Source organism: Chaetodon trifascialis, chromosome 2 (assembly GCF_039877785.1).
Source record: "Chaetodon trifascialis isolate fChaTrf1 chromosome 2, fChaTrf1.hap1, whole genome shotgun sequence".
Classification (NCBI taxonomy): domain Eukaryota; kingdom Metazoa; phylum Chordata; class Actinopteri; order Chaetodontiformes; family Chaetodontidae; genus Chaetodon; species Chaetodon trifascialis.
In genome coordinates this window covers 6,881,307-6,904,124 of record NC_092057.1, presented here as the reverse complement: position 1 = coordinate 6,904,124, position 22,818 = coordinate 6,881,307, and the positions used below count along the sequence as shown (strand labels likewise).

Sequence of the window (22,818 nt, the reverse complement as noted above, 5' to 3'; positions counted from 1 at the left end):
CTACCTGACGAATTTAAGCATAACTATGTTGAAATTTTACTTCGATAAAGGTGAAAATACTTAACTGGTAAATGTAAATACTCTAACAAGAAACCTTTTCTCAGCTCTGGTCAGTGGAATAAAAAATATTTTGAATTATATTTTACAGTGTGAACAGAATATCTGTATATCTGTGACCTGTTTGTTAAGGCTCTGGCTAACACCTGGATCTGCTTCACTTAATACTGTACAGACAGCGATGGAAGAAATATTTGGGTCCTTTGCTTCAGTAAAAGTAACCACAATGTAAAAATACTCAATTTCAACTGAAAGTTCTGTATTCAAAATAAGTATTATCAGCAAAAGTAACAGAGTAGAAGTGCTCACTATGCAGCACAATGGCCCCCTTCAGTGTATTATGCATATAATATTACTGATGCATTAGTGGTGACAGTGGTGCATGAAGTATTCAGATCCTTTACTGAAGTAAAAGTACAAATACCACAATGTGAAAGTACTCCAGTACAAGCAAAAGTCCTGCATTCATTGCTTGAGTAAAAGTATATAAGTATTATCAGCAAAATGTAGTTAAAATATTGAAAGTACTCATTGTGCAGTGAAAACATCTGTAGATGTTTGAGGTTACATTATATTGATTGACAGATGACGACCTTTATTTTACGGTTAATAAAAGTAATTTACAGAATGTTTATGATATTTACACATAATATTGAAAAACAACAAAAAACTGTCAAATAACCTTTTTAATACTGTTGGATAGTTTAATCTGCAGCGATGCATCATGTTCTATCAGATCATCACGTGTTTGTAGTGTCGATGTCCTGTTAGAGCCACGTATCTCTAATTAATCTCTTATAAAGAAACCCTGTTTTCATGCATTTTCCAGCTTCAGAAGTAGGAGGATTTCCTCAACTCATGAAGAAACTCTTGGTCTTTCAGTTTATCAGAAAAATTTTAATTCATAATTCACCAAATGTGGAGATCCGTGGTTTTCACTGGACAGGAAGGGTATGAAAAATAATAATCTGCAGAGTAGTGAGTAGATAAAGATGACAAATGCAGTGGAACAAAAAAAAAAAGTTTGCCTCTGAGGTTAAATACTTAAGTAAAGTATAAGTACCACAGATTTGTACATACAGTAACATTCCACCCCTGGCGGGAAGGATAAGCAGTATTTCAATGCAGTAGCTGGTGAGGTGGAGCCAGGTGTGAATACTTTATGTAATGTTTCATCTGAACAATATTTCACTGTAGTAAATGCAGAGTAAAAGTACTCAACAACAGTACTTGAGTGAATGTACCTACATTCCACCACGGACTGTCTTTATAAATAAAGCTTTGTCTGGAAAAAAGTAAGCCATGCCGCCCTCTGCTGGCCTGAAACAACACTGCGCTCCCTCAATTTCCTCATGCGTAATTTATGTGTATTAGCTGCAAGTAGTGTTTTGTACCCATCTACGCGACTATACACAAAATACAGGATGTAAATATTCCCAAAACTGCGCTGTTCAGATGATTTTGGTGTTGTCACGTGACACAGTGCAACAGGAAGTCCAAGATGTGCTTCCGCGTGGAGAAACGCCCACGTGTTTCGTCAGCGTGCGGGCTGTTGCTGTTCAGCTGCCGTTAGCTGGAAGTTGATTTGTAAGACTTGTGTGTTGTTTTTGGCCTCGTTCACAGCAGGAGGATGAGTCCTGCGTGTGACTGCTGCGGCGAGCGCATGAATAAGCTCAATCAGCAGGTTTCTGTGATGAGAAAAGAGATCAAGAACCTGAGGTATGTTCATTACATCACCTGGAATGAACAGGTGTGAATGAGCCACAAACACACGTGACAGTTGCATGTTTTTCTCTGAAATGTTTGTCTGTCATCTGCTTTCAATATCCAGTGCTGCTTTACTTTAATGGATTTTCACTGTGTCTTTGTAGAAATGTCATTCTAACATTTTGTCATTATTTGCTTATTTCGGCTCTTGTTTGAGCAGACAGATGTTGGACAGTGCAGTCAGAGCTCATCGCAAACATATGATCTCCATCCAGTCTGCTGTGTCAAAGGTTGGAGTGTGTGAGCCTGATCGGACGCCACCACCGCCTCCACCTGTGTCCCCACAGGCTGCCTTAGAGCGAGGTTAATAAAAAGTCAAAACGTCCTCAGAGTGAACAACTGTCTGAATATTAGGCCTGAACAGGTTTTTTTTTAAATATTATTGAAATCACAGTATGTCCAAATCTTCTCCAGATTTAAGAAAACACCCCCAACAAATGTCACATCGACATGATTTTAATAGTTGTTTCACTGAAAATGAAAATTGTGATGCAAAAATGATCACTGTTTATGAATCACACATCAGTCGTAATATCTGTCAGAAATAATGACAATATAATGTTTTTTCTTGCGTGTGTTTACTGTGTCCAAACGTCAGAAATTGAAACACTGTAACGTTCCAGGAAACATCCAGACGGTCCCGATTGGTTACATCACTTCCTGTTTCTCTGTGAAGAATGGGACCCCCAGGCAGCCAACCATCTGTGGGCCCTCAAGGGCAGAACTGCGCATCCAGCAGAGCGTCTTCAGTAACCCCGAGCACGCTGTGGTGGGCCTGGACCAGTACTCCCACGTCTGGTAGGTGGTCTGCTGCTGAAGGTTAGTCAGAAGGTTTGCTGTTTTTATTCCGGTGACTGAAGAATGCCACGAATCAGCATCGCGATCTTTACAGTGTCTGCAAACTTTATTTAGTTTCATCTTTCAAGAGTCTCGTCTGCAGCCGATGTGAAAACCTTTTCAAATCTTTGGAGTCGAATCGCACCGACACATGCATTAAAACTTGTGTCTCAATGAAAAGTGTGTTTTCATTGAGACGTTTGACCTTTTCTTGCTTGAATGAGGCGTCTCTCTGGTTTACTGTCTCTGCAGCTCTCTGACCTGCGGGGCGTAATGTGCACTATCATGCACAGAATCACTGTACACTTTAAATTAACCACATGCACTTCAGGCTTCTTGACATTTGATATTGTACACACGAACTGCAGCTGCATACAACAAAAAACAGCCTTCACATTATTCTTGTTCATATTTTAGACATTGTGTATATTTAGATTTTGTGGATTTTGGGCGATTGTTTATTGATATTTTTGCACAGGTACCTTTTATTGATGTGTCATATCTGCACTCCTTCCTACTGTGTATTACATTATACTATTATAACAGGTTTCCTCTGGATAACTGAAGCTCTGTCTCGTCCCTCACCGTCTAACACGGCGTATGAAGGCCTGTGGGACTGGTCTTGTGATTAAGGGCTGTTTTTTTTTCAGTCGGACAGACGCTGTGAGCGTTTTGGTGTTTTGGTTCACGTCCTCTGTGTGTTTCCTCCTTCTGGTCTCTGCAGGATCATCTTTCTGTTTCACAAAAATGGACACCTGAGTTCCAAAGCCAAAGTGAAGCCTCCCCGACTGGACGGTCAGAGAGTGGGCGTGTACTCGACACGCAGTCCGCACCGACCCAACGCTTTGGGCCTGACTCTGGCTAAACTTGATAAAGTTGCAGGTGAGTGGCCGAAAAGCTAACTGTCTGCAAGTTGTGTCCTTCTGAGGATCTGTGTGCAGATTTAGCATTTGAACATATCATCATGTCTAATCTCTAAACCATCGTGTTCACTAATGTACAGACTTTTTCCCGAATGCTGAATGTAATGCAGGAGAAATCTAAACGTTCAGCTGTCAGATTTTAACCTCGACCACAGAAACAGGTAACTGACTCTGCTTCATAGAAGTCAAAGCATTCCCACCTTCATTTTCCAGGTGATACAATACATCTGTCAGACATTGACATGATTGATGGGACTCCAGTCCTGGACATCAAACCCTACATCCCAGAGTACGACTCCCCCCACACCAGGATGTGCATAGACTCTGAGCCTAATGATTCAAACTCAGATCAACCACAGGCAACTACTGAGTCACCAAATGAGACAGCAGATAGTTTTAACCTCCATAAAGACTCAGATGTGATCGGTGAAAGACCCAATGATGACGCGCCTGAAGCTGATATTCCACTCACAGATTCATGTGGAGTCAGTGCTCAGCTTTCTGTCCCCAAAGACCTCCACAATGTGCTGGAGGACGTCAAACACTATGTGACCCAAGGTGACCTTTGCCAGCTGAGTTGTGAGAGCAAGGATCAACTTTCAGACTCTCCCAAAACTGAACGGCCGGAGGCGGCAGTGGATCACCCTCGATATGGAGAGGAGGCCTGCAGCACCATCGCTGGCTGGATCAGAGAGCCTCCTGTTGGCAGTCTGGAGGTGCGCTTCACCCCTCATGCTCAGAGGGAGTTGGCAGAATTCCTTCCCACACACCTGTCAGGTAAGCCAGACTTACAGTGTGCATTACAGTGCAGCCTCAGGTCTAAAAATGTTGGGATGCTGTTTAAAACATCGATAAAACAGAATGTAATAATCTGCTTTTTCACATCTGCTCAACTGAAAACAGCACAAAGTCAATATGTTTAATGTTTTTCCTCATCAGCTTCATTGATTTCTGTAAATATCTGCTTATTGTGAATCTGATGCAGCGACACGTTTCACAGACTGGGAAAGATGTGGAACGCTCCAAAAACACCTGTTTGGAACGTTCCACAGGTAAACAGGCTCATTGGTAACAGGTGAGATGATCATGATTGGGTATGAAAGGGGCATCCTGGAAAGGCTCAGTCGTTCATAGAGGATGGAGCGAGGTTCACCACTTTGTGAACACATGAGTGGATGAAGGATGTTACTGCATGGACGCAGGAACACTTGAGAAAACTGCTGTCTTTAAACACAGTTTGACTGCAAATGATTTCACTCTGTTTTATTTACGTTTTATGCAGCATCCACACTTTTTGGGAATTGGGGTTTTATTAGATTAAGCCTGTTGTCAACCAGAGAAAACGGTGTTGTTGTGCCTTTCTCCACAAGAGGGTGCTGTTGTGACAGAGATGAACATGAAAAGAGTCAGTCGTAGTTTGACAGAGTGCTGCCTCATGCCACACAGGACCTCCTGAGAGTGACAGACCCCGCTTCAGGTTTCTACGCAGTCCAGAGGAGGCTGCTGCCGCCATCAGAGGGGTGCTGTCAGCAGACCCACGCTCAGTCTACAGGAGGACACGCTGCAGAGACAGACTCTTCTTCTTCACCCTTGACACGGCTGACATCACCTGCTGGTTTGGACGAGGCTTTGCTGAAGTACTGCAGGTCCGACCTGCTGAGCAGCTCATCGCCTCGGTGTGAGAAACCCTCTCAGTGAAAGCAGATGTTTAATTTCGGTATGTTTGATTTTGTGCAAGTTGATTTAATAAAAGAGTTTTCAAACAAAAATGTTTTTTATACTTTTTGTCCTTATTTTGTGTTATTACTGACAGGAAGCTCTTATGAGGCAGAAATGATATGATAATGAAAACTGAATTCATTTCTATGTCATAGCTCAGTACAATTGATCTAAAGACAGGAATGATTGTACAAAATCAAGAATTTAATAAATTCTTCACATGAACTATCATAGGAAAGATTTACACTAGCCCCATAAATAATTTCTACTTTCATATCTTTTTCTTTCACATTTTTTTGTTCTTGTGTTTATTCTATTCTATTGACAATACTATTGGCGGTATTGTAGGTTTGTAAGCCTTCTATCCACAGTGAATAGTAAACTGAATGATCATGAATTAGATTCTCTCTTCTTTTTTGTTTTTGTAATTTACTCAACAGTGAGAGTAAACCACTCTGACTACTATGAGATATGTGAAATGGAGGTATAAAGCATCAGGAACAGAAGAAAGATGCTATTTTTGTGTTCAGGCTCAAAATTATAGAGAAAAAAAAATACATGTTCTGTGTAACAGATTTTATACCAGCAACAAAAACGCCCTGGAGTAGTGACATTCACTTCCTGTTGGGGGCAGCAGTGCGTGGTGTACACTACCGTACTTCCGCCCAGTGTGTTACCCAACAACCGAAGAAGAGAAACCAACCAATAGCAGAGCTGACAGTTGTGTTTTGAATGAAACGCGGTTGGTGGCAGCTCAACGCTAGGATTGTTTATCCTCTTTTAAACACTTTTACAGCGTTGGCTGAGGTTTGCTGGTGAGAATTGAAAAGTTGAAAAAGGTTTTATATGATTTCATTGTTTGGTTAATTTGAACTGTTCGTTAACTGACGCTGTGCGGTGTGTAAAGCAACTTCAGTGAACCTAACTTATGATGTCTGACGACTTCGGTAACGCTTTTATAACTAGGAGTTTGTTGTCCTTCGCCCATGATAACATAATTCTTAGCAACTCGTTATTAAAATGTTTGATAATTCCTTATACATTCAAGTTGGGTTTGATTAGTTATTATGAATGCGCTAATAAGGCTGTTTCTAGCCAACTGCCAGCACTGGATACGTAACATAATGTCAGTAACGTTAGCTTCTTAGCTAGCTAGAAACCGGCTTAACGTAAGAGCCCACCACACAGTTTAACCAACTCTGTCTTAAAAACACGTTAAATAGTAAATTGTTTGTCTTCATTTGCAGTTGTGCAAGCTGTTTCCCAGCAATCCAGAATAATGTCCTCCAGGAAGTCAAGCTCCAGTGGGGAAGGCTTGGTAAGACATTTGTGGTCCGTTATGCGCAGTTTTGTTGTTGAATTATGGCTGAGAAAGCTGATTATATTCTCTTTGACGTGTGTTGATGTTAGCCTTTAAGCAGATGTGGACAGCGCACCCCTCTGAGAAGTCTTGAGAATGAAATGCTGCATCTGTCAACTCCATCATCGAGCTTCAAGTCAAAATCACTGCTCAGTGCTGATGTTGTAAAAACGACAAAGGTGGGCTTATGCTAAAATCTGGAAATGATCCTGTTGTTTTCAGTGTCTTTGTTACTTTTTCTTAAACTGCATTAACTTTAATCAACAGGGTGACGTTCCTCTATGTGACCCAGAGCCCCACTCACAGTCTCCATCCACTGAAATGATACACACCAACGCTTCACCTATTGACATGCTAATCTCTGAGGCAGCTCGTGGACTTGGAGATGTAACATTTAAATCCTTCATCTGTCCTGGTGGGGAGGTTGAGGTTTTAAGCTCTTCAGTGCGTGCAGAAGAGAGTATTATTTTAGAGGAGGATCAATCTATGAAAAACACTTGTGAAACAGAAGAAACAGTCATTTCTGACAGTATATTAGTTCAGTCGTTCAGTCACCATGTAGAACATCCGTATCACAATCCTGAGATGAAAGATGCTTCCCTGGTTGACATCGATGCTGAGTGTCTCTGTGAAATTTCAAACATTCAACTGGCTTCTGGAGACTTGGATGATAAACGTGCCACACAAGATTTCAAAGATTTTCAGCATGATTTCTGTAGGGAGACAGATGTCACTTGGAAATCCTTTGCCTGTGATGGTGGTGAGGTGGAAGTTTCTGATGTCACCAGACAACAAGATGAGACCATTCCTCTGCCCAAGGCACAGCTTGGTGAACCTTTACAAGACACCAGTGTGAATTCAACCAATCTCTCCGTTTGTGGACAACTGTGTGAAGCAGGACATGCAGATCATCCCTACAGCAGTAGTGAAAATGGTGTTTGTGTCATCACCACCTCGTCTGAAACCACAAATAGTTCTGAAGAGCCTGCTAATGGACCGAGTGATGTAACCTTCAAGTCATTTAACTGCACTGGAGGTGAGATTCAAATTTCAGATTGCACCAAACTTGCAGATGAGACTGTTCCTCTACCAGCTGACCAAACTGCTGCTCACAGTGAGTCATGCGATTATGGTATAGATCCAGGCATGTTAGCTAGTGACCAGGATGTGCAAAACGGTGAAGATCATTTAGATCACCCATACTGTAATACTGAAAGTTATCCATCAACCCTAAGTGCTTCTACTGAAGAACCATCACAATTCAGCCTTGATGTTGTGGATGAGGTAAAACACATTAGCTTGGTGAGCCCTCACAGCCAAGCTGACAGACAAGAGGATATTACATATGGCTCTTTCATGAGTGCCAGAAATGAGACTGAAGAATCAGATGGCATCCAATTGTCTCAGAGGACGTCCCCTCTGCCTGACAACCATGCTGTCATCTGCCAGCCAGTGGGTGACAGCAGTGTACCTACTTCAGTTACACAGGATCACGTTCAAGATAACTATGAATGCCCTAACAGCCTCATAGAAAACAGAGAAGTTGTGGAAGAGACTGACCCACCAGCTGTCAGTACTTCTTCACTGACTAACACATCTTTAAAGGCGTCGGATGATGAATCTTGTAACTCTCTCATGCAAGAAACCTCAAAAAAGGACTCAGTGCATCCTGGCGACATAGCGTTGCCTTCAGTCTGCAGCCACCTTGCAGCCTCTGCAAAGACTCCTACACCTGTGGAAGTGCTGGAACAAGTCTCTCGAATGCTCCTCAGCGGTGGATCCTCTGAGTCCTGTGAGGCCAAAGACAGTGCTCTCGGCTCATCTGGAAACGGACCTGTTCTTTGTAACTCTGCAGAAAAGCTCCCTGATGTTTTGAAAGTGCTATCAGAGTGTCCCTCAGTCGCGTCAGTTCTGAAGTTCGGACTCCTCAGTCCAGTTGTCAGGAGAGCCTCTCTCTCTGTGTTAAAGGCTCGTAGCAATCCTGCTGCTGACCAGTTTTTGTCTGACGATTCTGCTCTTGAGGCTGAAAAGAGCTTTTTGGCTCCTGTTAATGTCGACCCCACTGGTTTATGGGCAGAGCACTTGGAAAGCCCCATGCCACGTCCTCTGTTAAATTCTACAGCACTAGGTTTCAAAGCCCAGCCAAGCCCAGTCACTGAGCTAGAAGAGGATGTGGGAGTGAAGCCTTGTGCTTTGCCTCAGCCTGAAGCGGACAAGCCAGTTCTGGATATCCCTCTGATTCCAGATGGCCCCCTCCAGCAGCAGCTTCGGCAGATGGCAGAGTTCCTCTTCTTGGCGTCGGGAAAGATGGGTCCTGCTGCTCACGTTCCTCCTCCTGCTGCCATCACGGTCCCATTGGCACAAGCTCCTCCTGCAGAATCCCACAGTGTCTGTGTGGGCACCACTCCGATGAAATGGGAAGACCGCAGCGTAAATACATCTGGTCAGTTTGAGAGAAAGAGGGATTTCACTGTGGTTGATTCCTGCACTCTGACCGACCCGCTCCTGTGGAAGTAAGTGTCGTCTCTGGATTAGCTAGTTCATAAAACTTAGACTTTATCATTACAAATTCAGCTTTCTGTGTTTTCTCTGTCCTCCTCTCACTGTTTCCTTTTGTTGACTCTCTCAGTGTACCTCCAGGCAGCCTAGAGTGTCTCCCCAGACAAGAGCTGGAGCAGAGGTTAAGGTCTAGCATGATCATGGTGGAGGCTCTGGTGCAGCAGTTGGCCACAGCCAGGACACAAGGAAGTCCTTCTGCAGGTCCTACACCTTCAGACCTCAGAGAGAAACTCGTGCAGACAGACCACACCGAGCTCAGTCAGGTAACAACACCTTCAGAGTTTGTACTTTTGTAGATTTGATTCTTTCACTATGATGACTTCTTGAGTTTTTTTTTTAGTTCATCACTCCGTTTCACAAATTCTGGTTCAAAGGATTATCTGTTTTATACTTTACATAGACCACCATGTACAGAGACCTATATGTGGAGGCTCTGAGCAGGATTAGTGAGTTGGAGCTCGATGGGAGTTCTCTGCAGAACCTTATCCAGTGCATGCAGGCCATGAAGGTCTCCATGGTAAGACACAAACAATGACACATGTTCTGTGATGCAAAACAGTTTAAGCTTTATCAATGAAAGGCTGCGTTTGTCCTAACAGACTTCTCTGAGTTGTGACACGGATGCTGCTCTCTCTAACATGAAGCAGATAGGAGACGTTGTCAGAGAGGACCATCAAAGCCTTCTCTCACACGTATGTAAACATGTCCTTCATGTTTTTGCCATCATCTGCATGTTTTTGTGTAATCATCCAGTGGGTGTGAACTGTGTTTCTTCCCCGTGTTGTTCAGTATGGTCAGATGAAGTCTCTATTTGAGAAAACAAGGGCGACCCAGGAAGTAATGATGCAGAAGGTCAAAGATGCTTTTCACCAAAGAGATGACATGAGGGTGCAGATGGAGGAGGCCTTCACGGCCAAGGAGGCGGTGAGCACAGTGACGAATCTGTCGTTAATGTGACCGTAGAAGGTCAATGTATGTTTTGTCTCTAGCTCCATGACAGCTGGAGTTGTAGTTTTTACATCTCATGGAGAATATTAACGTTAATTTTTGACCTGGTGACATGCTTTTTCATAGCATTCTTCATTCCAGGAGCATTCGGTGTGTGTGGTTGTCTGTTTCCAGGCCTTCAGTGCGATGGAGCAGCTGAGGACACACTGTGCAAAAGAAATCTCAGAGCTGGAGAGGATTGTGGGGTCTCAGGAAGAACTGTTAGCTGCCCTGGACCGGACTTACCCAGAACAGGTAACAGAGCAGGCAGAAACAGAACAGCTCGACACAATCTGTTCAGCATAACTTCCTTCAGAATGTGTTTCATTTCTCTCTTTCTCCACTGGTGCAGGTCGCATTAAACCAGGCCTACACTGAAACGCTGAATGCTGTTTCGGGTGTTTTGTCTACAACCATAGAGGAACAGTCCAGTTTGATGACAGAAGTACGTTCAATGCATCTTTTTAGAAGAGACTCTAATCAGCAATCTAACAATTTCCCAAAGTCACAATCTGCCGGACGCCGTGAAAGATAAGATGAGCAGAAAGTGTCAGAATCTGATGTCAGAGGACTAAAAACAGCATCAACAGTGTTTTGTTCTAAACTGTTTAGTGTCAATTGTAGTTTGATCTGACATTCGCTCACATTTCATTACACAGCTGTACCTTCTTATCATTTTCCTGTTACGTGGTGTCTGAACAGCGACAGCAGCTTTAACTTTGTTTTAAATGCAGTTAACGCTCATACTAACAGATGCTTTCATGTCTCTTCACAGCTCTGCACAGTCAGAGGCCTCCTGCAGAAAACGGCTCCTCTGCTTCTGCAGCTGAACGAGAAGGCGGCCGTTGCTTTGAGAGAGCGAGACGAGCACATCTCTGCAAGACACCAAGCCGTGGAAGAGCGAGAGCAGGTCCGACGGCGTGAATTTAACCGGGGCGCGTGTTGCTCTGTGACTCTTTCATGCTTGTCCTGTGAGAACGATGATGGCTGCAAATCGAGAAGATGATTACGTTTTAAATTGAAATGAATTTGTGCTCAACAGATCGAAGAAGAGTGGAACCGAACTAACGTGAATCTACAAACTGCCAGAGAGCAGATTAGTGATTTTAGTCTGCAGGTGACAATTCTCACCTCAGGTAAAAAAAAGCAAACAAAACAGTGTTTTCACTGGCTTTGGTCTTTTTGTTCCTTCTCTTTTTAAGCTGTTCTATAAGCAGTAAGTACAGTTTCTTTATCAGCCTGTAAAATCACTAACGTACCTTTTCAGAGATGGGCGTGCTGCGTCAGAAGCTAACAGAAAGAGAGGAAGAGAGAGGTCAGCTGGAGAGGAAGGTGACGGAGCTGTCTGCCACCGTTTCCTCCACTTTGGCCTCCTACACCTTCTTGGAACAGGCTCTTGCTGCAGAGACCACAAAGTATGAACACCCACAACATATGTCATGTTTTATCAAGTGGGAGCTTGAAGAAGTTCACCGAACTGCAGCATGCAGGTGCTGAAAATGTCTTTTTTTTTTTTTTAGGTTGCAGCAGTCATGGAAGGACATCCAGCAAGCCAAGGACAGATCAAACGAGTAAGTGTTGAAGATAGTTTTATCAAGAACGTCTCAACAAAGCCAAAAATGAGTGAAGAAAAGTTGATCTTTGTTAAAACCTGCAGCAAAATCTTTGTCACGTACCTCTTTATATCCTATTCTTTATATTACTAAATGCATTCGGAACCCATTCGGTAAGATGACCTGTTTGGGTATCCACACTTCAACTGCTTGAATGATGACAGTTTTAGGAAATGTTCCCTAAAATGCTGCAGCTGAAGCACACTGCCTGCGTTTTGTCTGCGTCTAGGTTGGAGATGTCTCTGGGTCAGTCGGAGCAGCGCGTGAATGAGTTAAGTCAGAGTCTGTCTCAAAGCGAGGAGCAGCGTGGTCGGCTGGAGGCGCTCTCACAGTCTCAGAGCGTGGAGATCCAGCAGCTCCGGGATGTCTGCACGCAACTCAGTGGAGTCCGGGAGATGAACGAGGTTAGTTTGTACTGTGGCAGCACTTTTTTAGAGTCTTGGCTTTGAATGTTTCTGTCATTTACACCCTCTTATCTGAGAGCCAGATGTTTGCAAAGTGTGACCTGCCTCGGTTTCACTTCTTTAAGTTTATCAGAGCCGTACCACACGTCATCTTTCTTTGGCATCTTTCTATAGTTGACTTTCAGACTCAACAGCGCTCTGGACTTAATGGAAATTGAGTCACATGAGTCAGAAACAATCCTATGCAGCCCCCACTGGAACGTGATTCTACACATAGTATAATACTAATAATATAAGTCTAGCATAATATTTATCTTATTTGTGCAGGAACACCTGATTTTAATAGAATGGTTAATGTCAATGCTATGAATGAAGCTTCAGGCTATTCAGTACAGTCCTAAAGCTGGTTACTCAATCTGCTTGTAGTCTAGCTCTCACTTCTCATGCACATAATAAACTTGTGCTGTTAGCCAACATGAAGTTGACTTTCTTTGCCCACACAATTGATTTTTAGCTTTCACTGCAAACGTTTTGGAAAGCTTTAGCAATTATTTGCTGCCCGGAAGATCAAGACTGGAGAGCAGATTTGATGCACTGTAGCTCTGTAAGCTGTCCTGATGACAGGGCGTAAAACGTCTGCATCAGCGTTCTGCTGCGGCTCATCGCAGCTTTTCTCTCGTGATTCCACCGTTTCTCTGCAGAGAATACACACCGTGTCTATTTTTAATTAAACTGCACAGAACATGTTGAGTGACCTCTGTGTCATGGCGTATTTCTGGTTTCATGTATTGTTTCTGCGTGCGTGTCAGTTCTTGCAGATGGAGAACGAGTTGACGAGGGAGCAGGTGGCTGAAAGTGAGCGTATGCTGAGGACCAACCTGCAAGCGCTCCGGGAGAGGAACATCCAGTGTGAGGACCTAAAAGCAGAACTCGCTCAACTCCAGTAAGTTTAAGTGAAGGTAGCAACTAATATGAAGTAAAAGGAAACGAGTCCAAAGGATAACTTGTCTGTGTGTGCGTGTGTGTGTGATGCAGACTGGAGAACAGGAGTTTGCAGGAGGAGCTGGAAACCACGAGGTCCACAGCCAGCGCAACCCAGCTGGAGCTCAGAGAGAAGCAGGGACAGGCCATCACTGAAATCACTCTGCTGCTTCACAAACTGCGAGGGCTGACCGACGAACTGAACGCAGCGCTCGATGACCAGGTGACACCTAAGAGCTGCTGAAGCAACCTAAAGCAGAGCCAGAGCCAGAGCCAGAGCCAGAGCCAGAGCCAGAGCCAGAGCCAGAGCCAGAGCCAGAGCCAGAGCTCACCACCAGTGTCTCACTTTCATGTGTGCCCATGCTTACTGTGTATCCTATACATAGATACTGTTTATTCTATATATAGATACTGTTTATTCTACACATAGATACTGTTTATTCTATATATAGATACTGTTTATTCTACACATAGATACTGTTTATTCTATATATAGATACTGTTTATCCTATACATAGATACTGTTTATTCTACACATAGATACTGTTTATTCTACACATAGATATTGTTTATTCTACACATAGATATTGTTTATTCTACACATAGATATTGTTTATTCTATATATAGATACTGTTTATTCTACACATAGATACTGTTTATTCTACACATAGATACTCTTCAGTTCTCAATACGTGTGGCGTTGAAGTTCATGGTTTACAAATTTTAAAGCTATCCTTAAATGAACACATTTCCTTCATTCAGGCTTATATGTCTTACTTTTCAGGCATCAGAACCACCAAAGGATGGAGAGCCTGAGCCAGTCCACAACGTGGAGCGGCGTCACCCCTCCAGCTCCTTTGTCGACAGCATCATGGTGGCATTAACAGCTGAGACGGAGGAGGACGCAGCTGGACCAGGTACTGCAGCTCAGACGGCATGTGATGCTTTATCCAAATTGTTATGAAGTGTCAAACTAAGAAAACACTTTCTGCTCTGGGACCTTTGTCTTATGTGTGTCCCCTCTGAAAGTGGACAGTAGAAATTATGCTGTGAGGGAAAATTAAGAGTCCATTTACCAAAGGTAACTTTGTTAGTAATCACTGTTTTGTATAATTCTCTGTGATTCTTCATGTTTGTTCTACATTATCTTTTCTTGCAAATATCACCTTTTCCCTGCAGATAATAAATATGACCATCATTTTCTAAAATGTACCTAATATGTCATTTTGAATGAACTCGTCTCCGAGCAGTTTAGAAGCATTTGATTTGCAGAGCTCGACTTTTGGCTACAGGGGCCATGATTGCTTACATACATGAGAAAAACCTAACTCAGCTCACAGAGGGCTCAAATGTCCTCTGAAGACGTTGGACAAAGGAAAATCTAAGTCGTAGTTCACTGTCTTCAGCCCCCTCAGACACGCCTGAGCCACAGTGTGGAACTCTGTTCAGTGAGTCGAGCGCCTTCGTCCGCATCGCCGCCGTCACCCCTAAAAAGCCTCTGAGCGCAGCAGAGTTTGAGCCGGAGGAGGACGAGCAGAGTGGCGTTACAGACCTGTTCGCCAGCCTGGACAGCACCGTCACAGAGCTCATCAGCACCCTGAAGTCAGTGCGGCAGCGTAAAGACGCTCAGCTGGAGGAGCTGCACGACACCATGTAAGTGATGAAGATGAGAGCTAAAAGGCTGCAAACTGCAGCCGTAGCACAGATATTCAGTTTACAGTGTCATCGAACAAAAAAGAAGAAAATTCTCACATTTGGAAAACTGGAACTAGAAAATGTTTGATTTTTGTTTGACAAAAAGTTTTTTATAGTCAGTTGTTTGATTAATGCACTAATGTAGCTGATTGGATCATTTTATTTACTTATTTGTTTATAGTTTGGTCTATGTTGAAGCAGCAAATCTTCACAGTTGAGAAGCTGAAACTGAGGAATATTTGGTCTTTTTGTGTAGAAAACATGACTCAAACAAGTCATTGATCATGTAGGTGAGAGAGTCTGTACTGTACCTAAACAACATGTCTGAGAGCAATGAACGTTGTTCCAGCTGCGGCCTGAAGGTGGAGCAGCAGGCTGCAAACAGCAGACACCAGGCTGAGGTGTTGGAGCTCCAGCGTCAGGTCAGCCGTCTGAACAGCCTGGCTGAGAGAGGAAGTCAGGCACTGCAGCAGAAAGCTCAGGTGAGAACTGCCGCTCGTCTCACCTGTGTTGACTTCACCTGTGTGCAGACTGATGGGAGTGAACTTCTTGAGCTAAGAAAAGCATTTTCTCTTTGCACAGGATGACAAAACGATGACAAAGCTGATGTCAGAAATACAAGAGACCCAAGAATTTCTCCAGAAATACAAGGCTGACAGTAATGTGAGGCCCAAAATCCACAAAACACACACCTATCCACACTGCGTGTGTGTGTGTCTGTGTGTTTTCATTAATGTTGTTCTTCATAGGAGCTGCGGAAGGAGGTGGTCGAGCTCCGTCGTTCCCTCCAGCAGTCGCAGGTGGAGTCTCAGTTCCTGCGAGCGGAGCTGAGGAAAACTGGAGACCAGTCAGCTCCTCCGGCACATTTCATGGAGGAGAAGATCCAGTTACTGAAAGAGGTACTAGCCTGCCACCAGGCTGTGAGAGGGGCTGCACACAGATGCACTAAAATACTTTTTTAGGAGCCAACACTTCAGGTTTAATCCTCATTCTCACTCACATGGCTCTCTGGTTTGTCTCTAGGTGGAGAGGCTGAAGCTGAGCCTTCAGGAGGTGGAGCAGGCCAGAGTTAAACTCCTCGAAAGAGCTAAAAGACACGTAAGTATCTGCTCGGCATACTGCAGTAGTTATGGGTACTGCTGAGTACAGAACACCAGCATCTCTGTAAGCTAAACTGTCGAATAAGACGTCACCCGGTCTGTTCGTGACGCTGTAACGTCTCTCACAGCAAATCATCCACCAGACCAACCAACAGAAAAGTGAGAACGAGCTTCAGATGTTAAGCAACATGATCAGTAAAATCAGAGAGGTGAGAGCTGCTTCCCACGTCGCTCGTCTTCCTTCTGTAAATACTGCGTTTGTGCGTGTTTGACGAGTGTTTTGTCCACACAGACGCTGCTGTCCCTGCCGGACGCCGTGAAGAGCAACGAGCAGCTCCAGCAGCTCGTCGAGTACATCGGCTGACGTGTCTGTTAGCGTGTGTTTGTTCTATTTATGTCTGTTATGTTTTAGCTTCTTGTGGCTGTAACTGTTCGCATTTTTTAGTATGATTTAAATAAAAAAAAGTTGTCTTTGTTTCTTATATTTGTGATCTTTTTTTTTTTTCATTTTATGAGCAATGACAGCAGCAAAGGTCAGATTTCAAAATGTCACCAACCGTGTTTGTTAATATTTAAAGTTAGTTTTACAATCAGGATTTCAAAAAAGTAAACAAAAAACCTAAATAAAAACAGAATGCAGTAACCTTCATCCAGTCATGTGTTCACAAAGTGGTGAACCTCGCTCCATCCTGATGATCGACTGAGCCTTTCATACCCAATCATGATCCTCTCACCTGTTACCAATCAGCCTGTTTACCTGTGGAATGATCCAAACAGGTGTTTTTGGAGCGTTCCACATGTTTCCCAGTCTGTGAAACGTGTTGCTGCATCAGATTCACAATAACAGATATTTACAGAAATCAATGAAGCAATCAGTGATGAAAATGATCACATTCTGTTTCTTTTATATTTAACTCTCAACCTTTTTGGACTTGGGGTCGTATATAAAATGTGCTATATTTTTGTAATATTTTTGATACTGTATTTAGTTCAAGCCATCAGACGACCAGGCCCGTAAGCCGGAGGTGAAGTCTGTTCGGCCTTCTCAGGTGCTGCCCCGTCATCCTAAACTGTGATTGGCTGTCTGCCCAGTCAGCGGTGGGACAGCGTTTGCAAGACCAACAGCAGCAGGTGAATGAAACTGTTTTAAATGTCCACGATTATAATTCACACAGAGGCAGTTTGTAGCTTTTTCTGCATGTGAGACAGATCTGTGCAGTCTGTGTGCAAACAGGCTTATTTCATTTAACTTTGTTTTTTATGCTGTGGCTGTTTTTCTGAGTGTGCAGCATTTTCATTGGTACACAGCCACGTTTGGAGGTAACTTTTTTTTTTTTGTGGATTTTAATTATTGAAGTTTTTTAGGTTTAACTGTAGATGCAGGAACATAAGAGGTGGTAATGTAACTAAAGTAGAAAGGCTAAATTAATGCTTTTCCTGTGTGTGTTTGTGCGTGTGTGTGTTACTTCATGCCACCTAAGAAATAAGCGAAATGCAAATCTTCATTCTGATAATCTGTCGTGTCCTCCTGCAGTTCACACAGTATCTCTGTTAAAATACTTTAAACATACAGAACTTCCTCCAAATCAAAGCCTGTCAGTCGTCAGCTGGCTCCGGTGCTGTCGTGGTGTGTTTCCATGTCCAGATGAATTTAAACTCGCGTGTGGCTGCATGAAAAGTTCAGATTCAGATGAGCGTGATGTGTGCTTTGGTGGTTTTTGTCATCCAGATCTTTGCTGTTTATCGCCGCTGTCACGTTTATCTTAAACCAATCACCTTTTGAACATTATCAGACTTCAACGCTTGCTGCTGACTGCTATCGTTTAATCCACACAGATTTTAAGATTTTAAGAAAAACTGGGATGCTTTTAACTAAGAATGCCTTGTTGGAAAAAAAAGAAGTCATATCTGTCAACAGAGCTTGTTTTCTGATAGGAAATTGAAGAGTCTTCACTATAATGAAGCATTTCCTTACGAGTCCCATCTTGTCAGATATGCAGACTGTGTGAAGGAGGTTCCTGGCGTGGAGATAAAGGACTCGTGCTGCTTAACTTTACAGGCTGAAATATCGTGTTACAAGTCAATTCATTTTCTTGATTAGTGGGTCTCTGGTAGATTAACTGTGTCTGTCTGTCTAAGAGCCGTGTTGATGTCTGCACACGATAATTGAGGCCGGTCACAGTGGCTGATAATACTGCGGCTCCAGACAACACTTCAAACCAGCTGAGCTGAAACCGCCAAGAAAGCAACGCGAGCACAAAAGAAAAACATGTCGGAGGGAATTTTTTTGTTCCTCGTGGCAAATGTGTCCATCCGCTGGTCCTTGTTAATTTTTAATATATTATAGTTAAACTATAACTTACAAATATAATTGATTTAAATTCAATATGTGGACGTAAACCACCATTTCCCCCTTGGATGTTTTAAAAATAGCAATTCTGGTTTGACATTTTGGCACAATTGCTTAAATTGTGAGACCAATAATGCAGCAGAAATGTGTTTTATTCTCGAAGAACAAAATGTTGTTTATTTCCAAAAAGCCAACCTCATATGCATTTTCATTTGGCAACAAAATACATGCAAATATACTAAAGCTGATGTTCTTCATACAAGCCACTTATTGCAAAGCCATGAAGCACAATAATTTATTCAAATGTTTCAAAGTCTGTCACTTGAACTCACCAGTGATGTAAATATTATACTTGCACATTCAATTCACGGCAAAAGGAAAAAGCTCGCAACCACGCACGCTGGATGGATTTCACCCTCTCACGTGCTGTGACGAGGCCGTGACCTTAAATTCAAGTTTACAGCGTCTATCTCAAAGCAAATTACCAGCGATATGGAAATTGGGTTGTAGGGTTCATGTTTTCAATCACAGTTGTGTCAGGAAAGTTTTTTTTTACTCAGTCTGTTTAGTTTTATCTTTAATAAACGTCACGAACAAAGAGAAACAGTCGTGTTTGGCTCACTTGGTGCCGTCTCAAGTCTCTGATGAAGGAGGTGAGATGCTCGGGTCTCTGGTGTCAGAAGCTCAGATGGCAGACACAAACCTGTCCATATTCCCCGGGTATGTGGGGTGTCTCAGGTAACCCCCGGTGTTGGAGATGGGACCTGCAGCGCTGCTGTACTGGGAGAAAGAGCCCAGCTGCACCGGGGAGACCCTGCCGTAATGGTCCATGGGCTCTGCAGACCCGTGGGCTGAGGAATGGAGGCGCCCCGTCACTGCGTACCCCTGGGTGTGGCCCTGTCCATACGAGCCCTGGTGTGTATGGGGGTGTGGGTGGCCGTTCGGCCCAGAGTAAGTGAACCCGGGATGCGTGGAGCGAGATGATACACCCCCTCCGCATGGCTGGCTCTGGAACGCTCCCAGGCTGCAGGGACTGGATCCATTTGGATGCCCCTCAGGACTGAAGCTCCGGTTGGGCTGCTGCATCGCTTCTGGACCTTGACCCCCCAGCATGCTGGCTGGACTTGGGTGCCCTATAAGGTTATTGATGCTGAACATGCGGGTCTGAGCTGGTCCAAACCCAGGAGGAGATGAAGAGGGGTAGTAGGCAGAGGGCAGCTGCTGGCCGTAGGTCGGACTGACCGTCATGTTGGGGTAGACGGAGTTGGCGTATGCAGCTGATCTGGCAATCTGGACAGGAGAGAAAACTGGTGCCTCGTGGACGTATGAGGTGTAGGTGCTGAAGTCACAGCGCTTAAACCTTTTCCTGCGTCTCAGGAAGCTGCCGCTTTCAAACATGTCCTCTGCGTTTGGGTCTAAAGCCCAGTAGTTGCCCTTCCCTGGCCGCCCTGGCTCTCGAGGGATCTTGATAAAGCAGTCATTGAGAGTCAAATTATGGCGGATGGAGTTCTGCCATTTCTTTGAATTGTCTCTGTAGAAGGGGAAGCGCTCTGTGATGAATTTGTAGATGCCCCCCAAAGTCAGCTTGCGGTCAGGGGAGTTAGCAATGGCCATGGAAATGAGCGCGATGTAGCTGTAGGGGGGTTTCCCTCGCTGGAGAGGTCTCTTCCTTCTCCGGCCTCTTGGCTGCTCCTCTGTCTGCAGTGGAGGGTTGGAGGCCGACGAGGTGTTGTCTGCTGAAGGGTCTTTCTCCACTTTGACCACAGGCATTGTCATGGACAGCTCAAAAAAGTGCCGTAAAAGACTACAAAGTGAGATTATACAGTGGTTTTACTGCAGATGCTGCACAGAGCGAGTACTTCCACTGCTTAGATGAAGCTCCCTCAGGTGACAGATAAAATCCTGCACAGTAGGAATCAAAACAAGCTCAGCTCAGCACACGATCCTGCTCCAAAGATCACACGAGTGTCTGATAACTCACTGTCTCTGAGTCCAGGTCCTGCAGCTCTCCAGGTGCAGAGGAGGTAACGTGCTTTTCCAAGAGCTCGCGTTTCGCTGAACGCTGCGCTCGTTTGGCTTATTCCCACAGTTTGTTGGCAGGTCGAGCTGAAGAGTTAAGGTGTGCGAGCGCCATGCGTGGTGTTTAAGGTGTGTGTGAGAATGAGTCACTCAGTGTTACCTGAAGAGCGTAGAGCACCTGAGGGGCCACACCCCCTCAAGCATCACATGCTCTCGACATACCTGAGCTTTGTAAGAGTCTATTGTTCACGTTTGACAAAGTCTGCATACTTTTGTGGTGGAAATTTCTATTTTAAGCGTTTTCAGATATTTTCAGTGTGGATGTAATATTTATGAAATAATAAATGTCTGATAGCCTGAAATGCAAAAATAATAATAAAAAAATCTGTCTAATATATCTTCAAACCAGAATCTACTTTTCTGACATTTTAAAAGTTTTAATTGTTTACATATATAAAAAAAAAAGTGCATGCAGAATTTTCAGTTTTCACCTTTGATTTCCTACCAGATGTTTTCTACAGCAGAACCATCAAAGCAATCACTGTTTCCTCTTCAGATTCAAATTTCCCTTTAGGGCCGACCTCAGTTTACTTTAAAAAGTCCAAAATGGTCCACGCTGTTTTGACGTTTAACACTAAAAGGCCTCTTTAGTGGTAACTTAACCTAGGTGTTGTTTTTCTACCTTGCTTCCTTGTTTGTTTTGTGCCAGTGGTTGGACCAGCCAGCTGTGTTAAGAGATGTAAATGTTTTCCAGACAAAGGCCGTCCTGTGATTTCAGCATGCAAAATATAGGCCATCATCATAATCCCTGGACGCAACCCGAGAGACAGGAATAACCAACTCGACGTGGAAATTGCTCACTGAAATTGGTTTTATTATGAGCGTCTTCCAGGGGTTGGTGGTAACACTTGTCGGATATGTTTTAAAGTCAGTGTTTATGTTTTCTTTCTCCTTCTGTATATGAGTCTATGGCACACATTTGATTCTAAATAGCCAAACCCATTCCTGAGTCGTCTAATCTGTGCAAAGCTCTGCTTCTAAGCTGACTTTAAACACTATTAAACTCCACCGGCACCAGCGATGCAGACAGAGCTGATACTCAGGTGGTATGAAGGGACTCCACAGGGCTGGCGTTCACCACCTTAATCACTTAAACAAACAGAGTGGAGAACACAGCAGCACACTCCCACCGCTCAACACCAGGCTGGGTTAACAGCCGGGCATGTGTCAGCGCCGGAGCCCGCCGAGAGCCGGGCGTGCTCAGAGGAGCAGCCTGATGAAAGCTTGAGTCCCGCGGGGACGGCCGGGGGGTCCGGCAGCACCGATGGGGTGGTGGGACGATGGCTGGGCACGAGAGGCCGCGTACCCTTTAGCTCCAGTTCAGCTTTGTTTTACTTGTAAACAACAAACAGACTTTTAGATTAGATTGGACTCAACTTTATTTTTTTTTATTCTGAAAAAGAGAAAAAATAAAGATGGTTTAGAAGATTTTTATTTACACTTTAAAATTATTTTTTACTGTTTTTAAAGCAAAACTTTTTTCATATCTTATTTGATCATTATTATTTATATGATTTGATCGTAATCAGGAGATGAAGCATACAAAGTTACAGTCTCAGAGCAAAGACTGATGATCAAACTTACATTTACAACGTGTTTCTAAAATGTTACTCTGATTTATTTTTAACAAAACATTTTCTATCATGGTTTTTGATTAACATCTGATTCTTTTTCCAGATATTTTATTTAATTACACTACACACATTTCCTTACACTTACTTTACTTACACATTTAATCAGCAATAATACAGCATGTTTTTTAGTTGTCTGATTTGCCTAAATTCGAACACTTGCGTACTGTAGAAGACTGTGTGTGTGTGTGTGCGTGCGTGCGTGCGTGTGTGCGTGTGTGCGTGCGTGTGCGCGTGCACAGGACATGCAAAAATACCTGACGCCCTTGTCAGTGAAAGGAGACGAGGAGATAAATTCACACGTCTCTAGATCCCAGTGAATAAAAACACTTGTCACTTGTACACCCTGAGTGTAAATACATGCGAATAGATCCTGATACAACGAGGTCATCGATCGATCAGTACATGTTAGATTTTTTTTTTAATTGTTTAAGTTGTTTATCAAGCAGAAGTGCTTGAGAACTAAAGAATTAGATTAGGTTGTCAGATTAGGTGTGTGTGTGTGTGTGTGTGTATTTATATATATATATAAGTGCTTCTCATTTTAAACATTTAGAGTCTGGCTTTTAAAAACTGATAAATGGTGCGTGTGTGTGTGTGTGTGTGTGTGTGTGTGTGTGTGTGTGTGTGTGTGTGTGTGTGTGTGTGTGTGTGTGTGTGTGTGTCTTCAGTGTCTTTAGCTTCTCTTGTCTAAATATTAGCAAAATCAAAGTGAAAAAGAAAAATACCCTCAAATAAATCCTGAAAGCTTTAGA

The 22,818-nt window shown here is 43.5% G+C and overlaps 3 protein-coding genes across 3 annotated transcripts; 2 read left to right on the top strand and 1 right to left on the bottom strand.

Annotated features, from left to right (window-relative positions):
* The first annotated feature begins 1,359 nt into the window (after nucleotides 1-1,359).
* trmo (tRNA methyltransferase O) lies at nucleotides 1,360-5,347 on the top strand. Its single transcript, XM_070980213.1, has 6 exons — nucleotides 1,360-1,776; nucleotides 1,985-2,127; nucleotides 2,448-2,622; nucleotides 3,386-3,543; nucleotides 3,798-4,361; nucleotides 5,031-5,347. Exons 1-6 carry the CDS (start codon nucleotides 1,688-1,690, stop codon nucleotides 5,264-5,266), a joined length of 1,365 nt encoding a protein of 454 aa, XP_070836314.1. The 5' UTR covers nucleotides 1,360-1,687; the 3' UTR covers nucleotides 5,267-5,347.
* Nucleotides 5,348-7,945: 2,598 nt separating this feature from the next.
* spag5 (sperm associated antigen 5) lies at nucleotides 7,946-16,367 on the top strand. The gene is made up of 22 exons (XM_070990864.1): nucleotides 7,946-9,176; nucleotides 9,293-9,485; nucleotides 9,623-9,739; nucleotides 9,822-9,914; nucleotides 10,012-10,146; nucleotides 10,345-10,464; nucleotides 10,562-10,654; nucleotides 10,985-11,119; nucleotides 11,252-11,345; nucleotides 11,477-11,624; nucleotides 11,730-11,780; nucleotides 12,052-12,226; nucleotides 13,036-13,169; nucleotides 13,262-13,430; nucleotides 13,993-14,125; nucleotides 14,615-14,861; nucleotides 15,253-15,385; nucleotides 15,486-15,566; nucleotides 15,653-15,802; nucleotides 15,927-16,001; nucleotides 16,132-16,212; nucleotides 16,296-16,367. The coding sequence occupies exons 1-22, from the start codon at nucleotides 8,020-8,022 to the stop codon at nucleotides 16,365-16,367; spliced, it is 3,786 nt and encodes a 1,261-aa protein (XP_070846965.1). The 5' UTR covers nucleotides 7,946-8,019.
* A 2,404-nt stretch (nucleotides 16,368-18,771) lies between these two features.
* foxe1 (forkhead box E1) lies at nucleotides 18,772-20,465 on the bottom strand. The gene is made up of 2 exons (XM_070985275.1): nucleotides 20,335-20,465; nucleotides 18,772-20,255 (listed from the first exon to the last, which is right to left on the bottom strand). The coding sequence occupies exon 2, from the start codon at nucleotides 20,127-20,129 to the stop codon at nucleotides 19,038-19,040; it is 1,092 nt and encodes a 363-aa protein (XP_070841376.1). The 5' UTR covers nucleotides 20,130-20,255; nucleotides 20,335-20,465; the 3' UTR covers nucleotides 18,772-19,037.
* Between the last annotated feature and the right edge of the window lie 2,353 nt (nucleotides 20,466-22,818).

Bases quoted from the DNA above. Each gene is read 5' to 3' on its own strand.
- trmo (XM_070980213.1), top strand. From the start codon at position 1,688: ATGAGTCCTGCGTGTGACTGCTGCGGCGAGCGCATGAATAAGCTCAAT. The intron at 2,128-2,447 runs GTTAATAAAAAG...GTAACGTTCCAG, and splicing joins ACAGGCTGCCTTAGAGCGAG to GAAACATCCAGACGGTCCCG. The intron at 4,362-5,030 runs GTAAGCCAGACT...CATGCCACACAG, and splicing joins CCTTCCCACACACCTGTCAG to GACCTCCTGAGAGTGACAGA.
- spag5 (XM_070990864.1), top strand. From the start codon at position 8,020: ATGAGTGCCAGAAATGAGACTGAAGAATCAGATGGCATCCAATTGTCT. The intron at 10,147-10,344 runs GTGAGCACAGTG...GTCTGTTTCCAG, and splicing joins CCTTCACGGCCAAGGAGGCG to GCCTTCAGTGCGATGGAGCA. The intron at 16,002-16,131 runs GTAAGTATCTGC...CGTCTCTCACAG, and splicing joins TCGAAAGAGCTAAAAGACAC to CAAATCATCCACCAGACCAA.
- foxe1 (XM_070985275.1), bottom strand. From the start codon at position 20,129: ATGACAATGCCTGTGGTCAAAGTGGAGAAAGACCCTTCAGCAGACAAC.